At 45.5% G+C, this 5,871-nt stretch overlaps 1 protein-coding gene across 1 annotated transcript; it reads right to left on the bottom strand.

Annotated features, from left to right (window-relative positions):
- Nucleotides 1-2,976: 2,976 nt before the first annotated feature.
- On the bottom strand, nt 2,977-4,930 carry LOC126456728 (ribosome quality control complex subunit NEMF-like). The gene has a single exon (XM_050092470.1). It carries the CDS (start codon nt 4,928-4,930, stop codon nt 3,173-3,175), a length of 1,758 nt encoding a protein of 585 aa, XP_049948427.1. The 3' UTR covers nt 2,977-3,172.
- Nucleotides 4,931-5,871: the final 941 nt, after the last annotated feature.

The raw sequence follows: 5,871 nt of genomic DNA, 5'->3' as shown, positions 1-5,871 counted from the left end.
GAACCGCGAACGAAAATATTGTTAATTGCGGGCAGCGGGGTCGCCTGCCAGTTTTCTAGATACAACGGCCGGGCTGCCACTAAGGAGATCTGTGTCCCTGAGGCGCTACGCCGGAACCGTGTCGCCGAGGAGACGTGATGGATAATGCAGCTCTGGGGGCGGGGCGTCCGCAAGGTGTGGCCGTGTTGTCTGAGCGAGATGAGGCCGCCTGCCGCCGGGGGCGCGCCTTGTTTGAGCTCGGCGCGCAGGTAAACAACGCACAGTGGAATGAGTAGAGGCGGCAGGCGGGCGAACCTTGTCGTCTGCCGCCGCCCGCCGCCCAACTGCCGCCAACCTCCGAGCTCTGCGAACCGCGCTGACGAGCCGCCTCGCTCACCCAACGACTTCCCACTGTGGAAGATAATGTCGATATAGCAGCCTGCGGATCTTGTAAACGTCCCACAAGCTACTGTACTCTTCATTTCGATTCGCCTTAGTGCAAAATGGCTAAGCAGGGATGGCTAGAGGACAAATGTAAGGATGTAGAGGCTTATCTCATGAGGGGTAAGATAGATACTGCCTACAGGGAAAAGAAAGAGACCTTTGGAGAAAGGAGAACCACTCGCATGAATATCAAGTGCTCAGATGGAAACCCAGTTCTGAGCAAAGAAGGGAAAGCAGAAAGGTGGAAGGAGTATATAGAGGGTCTATACAGGGGCGATGTTCTTGAGGACAATACTATGGAAATGGAAGAGGAGGTAGATAAAGATTAAATGGGAGATATGATACTGCGTTAAGAGTTTGACGGAGCACTGAAAGACTTAAGTCGAAACAAAGCCGCGGGAGTAGACAACATTCCATTAGAACTACTGACGGCCTTGGGAGAGCCAGTCCTGACAAAACTCTACCATCTGGTGAGCAAGATGAATGAGACAGGTGAAATACCCTCAGACTTCAAGAAAAATATAATAATTCCAATCCCAAAGAAAGCAGGTGTTTACAGATGTGAAAATTACAGAACTATTAGTTTAATAAGTCACAGCTGCAAAATACCAACGCGAATTCTTTACAGACGAATGGAATAGCTGGTAGAAGCCGACTTCGGGGAAGATCAGTTTGGATTCCGAAGAAACGTTGGAACACGTGAGCCAATACTGACCCTATTACTTATCTTAGATAATAGATTAAGGAAAGACAAACCTACGCTTCTAGCATTTGTAGACTTGGAGAAAACTTTTGACAATGTTGAACGGAATACTCTCTTTCAAATTCTGAAGGTGGCAGGGGTAAAATACAGGGAGTGAAAGGTTATTTACTATTTGTACAGAAACCAGATGGCAGTTACAAGAGTCGAGGGGTATGAAAGGGATGGTTCAATGGTTCAAATGGCTCTGAGCACTATGGGACTCAACTGCTGAGGTCATTAGTCCCCTAGAACTTAGAACTAGTTAAACCTAACTAACCTAAGGACATCACAAACATCCATGCCCGAGGCAGGATTCGAACCTGCGACCGTAGCGGTCTTGCGGTTCCAGACTGCAGCGCCTTTAACCGCACGACCACTTCGGCCGGCTATGAAAGGGAAGCAGTGGTTGGAAAGGGAGTGAGACAGGGTTGTAGCCTATCCCCGATGTTATTCAATCTGTATGTGGAGCAAGCAGTGAAGGAAGCAAAAGAAATATTCGGAGTAGGAATTAAATCGCATGGAGAAGAAATAAAAACTTTGAGGTTCGCCGATTACATTGTAATTCTGTCACAGACAGCAAAGGACTTGGAAGAGCAGTTGAACAGCGGAATGGACAATGTGTTGAAAGGAGAGTATAAGATGAACGTCAACAAAAGCAAAACGAGGATAATGGAATGTAGTCAAGTTTAGTCGGCCGATGCTGCGGGAATTACATTAGGAAATGAGACACTTAAAGTAGTAAAGGAGTTTTGCTATTTGGGGAGCAAAATAACTGATGATGGTCGAAGTAGAGAGGATATAAAATGTAAACTAGCAATGGCAAGGAAAGCGTTTCTGAAGAAGAGAAATTTGTTAACATCGAGTATTGATTTAAGCGCCAGGAAGTCGTTTCTGAAAGTATTTGAATGGAGTGTAGCCATGTATGGAAGTGAAACATGGGCGATAACTAGTTTGGAAAAGAGGAGAATAGAAGCTTTCGAAATGTGGTGCTACAGAAGAATGCTGAAGATTAGATGGGTAGATCACATAACTAATGAGGAGGTATTGAATAGAAATGGGGAGAAGAGGAGTTTGTGGCATAACTTGACTAGAAGAAGCGATCGGTTGGTAGGACATGTTCTGAGGCATCAAGGGATCACCAATTTAGTACTGGAGGGCAACGTGGAGGGTAAAAATCGTAGAGGGAGACCAAGAGATGAATACACTAAGCAGATTCAGAAAGATGTAGGCTGCAGTAAGTACTGGGAGATGAAGAGGCTTGCACAGGATAAAGTAGCATCGAGAGCTGCATCAAACCAGTCTGAGGACTGAAGACCACAACAACAACAACAAGTCTAGTCTTCCTGAATGGTCAAACAGTGGCGTTATTAAAACTTGCTGGCAGATTAAAACTGTGTGCTGGACCGAGACTCGAACTCGGTACCTTTGCCTCTCGCCGTCAAGTGCTCTGCCATCTGAGCTACCCAAGTACGACTCACGCCCAGTCCTCACAGCTTCACTTCCGCCAGTACCTCGTCTCCTACTTTCCAAATTTCGCAGAAGCTCTCCTGTGAGCCTTGCAGAACTAGTACTCCTGGAAGAAAGGATATTGCGGAGACATGGCTTAGCCACAGCCTGGGGGATGTTTCCAGAATGAGATTTCACTCCGCAGCGGAGTGTGCGCTGATATGAAACTTCCTGGCAGATTAAAACTGTGTGCCGGACCGAGACTCGAACTCGGGACCTGTGCCTTTCGCGGGCAAGTGTTCTACCAACTTTTTTTTTTTTTTTTTTTTTTTTTTTTTAGAAAAATAAATCTTTATTTTCATTATGAAGCACAGCATATATATATAAGCTCAAGTTTTCCAAAACTTATACCTGATGAAAGACATTATTCCTCTCCAACAGTACGCACAACAATTTTAGTGTCATAGTCTCATTTTCCTTGTACAATTCTAACATGTAAAATCAGAATTTTCTCCTATATGATCGTGTACAATGTACATACAGAAAAGAGTTCACAAAATATCATTTACGCAGTTTTTGCAACTGTGGTGCTGAAATCTTAACTTTTCCTGGTATGTTCCTGGACAGGTCTTCATCCTTAACACTTTTTATTAAGTCCTTCTCTCTTCCAGTTGTGGTATGATCTTTGAGAAACACGTTGAGCGCAGTTTTGGCAGCCTTTCCTCTCTTGCCTGTTCCTGGTGTTATTTTTACTTTGAACTTGTAGTTAAGTAGTGTAGTGTACGGCGCTACAACAGGTACTGCAAATAGTAGTTCATCTTCTGGAAGGGGGAAACCAGTGAGAGAATCCAACATGTCCACTTCAGCTGCCGCCGTCACTTCCACTTCTTCCGCTGCACCTCCACCTCCACCATCAGATTCATCCCCACCATGCTCCTGATTGCTAGGCTTTGGTGCCGGGCGCGGCCGACTCTTCTGTTCGGCTTGCTGCCGTTCAGCAGAAGCTACAACTCCATTAGTGCCTTTACTTTTCTGATTCTTTCCTTTAGCATCCTTTGCAGATTTTTTACCCTTTTTGCTGTCCTTTGGAGAGCCCGCTGATTGCAAAATTTCCATGCGTAGCTTTCTTTCTTCTTCATCTTGATCCTTATACTTTTCTTTAATTTTCTTTAGTTTTGCTCTCTGTCCTCGTTTCAACTGTTGCTGAGACTTGTTACCAGATTTTGAGTCAGAATCTTCAGCAACTTCATTTTTCTGTTGTGTTGGTTTCTGCTTTCTGTTTTGATGCCTGCTAGCCATTTTCTGATCATCCGTATCATTTACACCATTCTGGGGTTTATTTACTACATGAAGACTCAATCTGTTAAGACTATGCTCAATTTTGAGTTCCACATCAGGAAACATTGGTTGCCCCTCTGCATTATCTTCCTCATTTGGTGCATCACTATCATTCATATCTCCTTTGGCTGCTTCAACAGCTTCAATCTCTTTTGTAGTTTCATCAGCCTGTACATCTTCTGCATCTTCATTGTTTTCCTGGGAAACTGCTTCATCATGTTTCTCATGAGAATTGTCTCCATCTCCTTCATCATCGCTGTCAACCAGTTCTATCTCTTGGTCCTGCTCTGCTGAGATATCTGTTACTGCTGATATAGCATCGTCTTCAACATTTCGGACTTTGCTTTCATCTTTATGCCGTTGTATGGAATCGTCTTCAAGTTTAAAAAGGAAGCTAAAGCCCATGACAAGATGGGAAGGTGGCAAGAAGTTCTTCTTTCCACGTATCATGAAGGCTCCAGTCGTCAGATATTCTCCAGTTGGTGCTGTTTTAGAAACTTGGTCACTATGTACCCACCAAGCACTGGTCACAACCTTTGCATCCCATGCTACACTGTAGCACATTGCCATGATGCCAGCCTCATTGAGGGTTTTCGGGGGCACTGGCTGCCCAGATGGATTTTTGATAACAATACTACTTGCTCCCTGCACATCTGCATGAACATATATGTCACCTTGTCTCATATAACGTTTCGCAATCAGTTCATTCTGCTTTGGATCACGACCTCCAATGACCAAATAGTTCTCGGAGCTAATAAACCAGTGGAATTTTTCAAACCAATACACTTTTCGTGCTTTACTGATGTTTACCATTGCTTGAACTTCCTTAAGAGTTTGTTTTGTTTTCCTCTCAGCAGACTTCAGGGCCTTGCTATGAGACTCAATGGTTTTCTGTTGCTTTTTGGCAGCATTTCTTTTCTGTTCGTAGTACCTCCTTGCATTGGAATACGCAGACAGATCCAAATCAACATCAATTGTCATTGGTTTCCAACTGAGCTACCCAAGCACGACTCACAGCACGTCCTCACAGCTTTACTTCCGCCATTACGTCGTCTCCTACTTTCCAAACTTCACCGAAACTCTCCTGCGAGCCTCGCAGAACTTGCACTCATGGAAGAAAGGAAATCTTATTCTGAAAACATACCCCACGCAGTGGCTAAGCCACTTCTTCCAAGAGTACTAGCTCTGCAACGTTCGCAGGAGAGCTGCTATGAAGTTTGGAAGGTAGGAGACGAGGTACAGTCGAAAGTAAAGCTGTGAGGAGGGGGCGTGAGTCGTGCTTGGGTAGCTCTGATGGTAGAACACTTGCCCGCAAAGGCGAAGGTCCCGAGTTCGAGTCTCGGTCCGGCACACGGTTTTAATCTACCAGGAAGTTTCATACCAGCGCACACTCCCTGCAGAGTGGAAATCTGATAGTGGCGTTATTGCTAGTAATAACTACTTGTAATTAACAGGATGTCCGATTTAAACATATAATAATATTAAACGTAATCACTTAAGAAGTAATATAGATGTGATTCTTCGATTTCTCCAGACGTTTTTTATGACGAAATAAATCCCTGGTGAATAGCCTGGTATGAGCGTGCATAGGACACAATATTTCGGCAATCGACCACGTTGCCATCATCAGGTGCGCTGATGTACTGACCCGCGGTGGGCCGGCGCGAGGTATATACAGGACAATCCCTCTCCCGCTCCTCCCACAGGCGCTTCCTATGAGTCGGTGCGGTCCGCGCCCCGCGAGCGGTCCAGGTACAGCGTCCGTTCTCCCGCCGTCTGGGCGCTGCGTCCTAGGTCTTCTCGTTCAGGAGGGTCTGCCGGCACCGCTCTCGTTATTCTTCCCTCCTCCCCCGAAGTCGGTACACTCTGGGAAATATCCTTTTTCCTTCCTAATCCGGGTGATCGCGGGTTCCCACGCCTTG

Source organism: Schistocerca serialis, chromosome 2 (genome assembly GCF_023864345.2).
Source record: "Schistocerca serialis cubense isolate TAMUIC-IGC-003099 chromosome 2, iqSchSeri2.2, whole genome shotgun sequence".
Taxonomy (NCBI): Eukaryota; Metazoa; Arthropoda; class Insecta; order Orthoptera; family Acrididae; genus Schistocerca; species Schistocerca serialis.
Note: the sequence above shows the minus strand (reverse complement) of the source record. Positions and strands in the feature narration are given on the sequence as shown.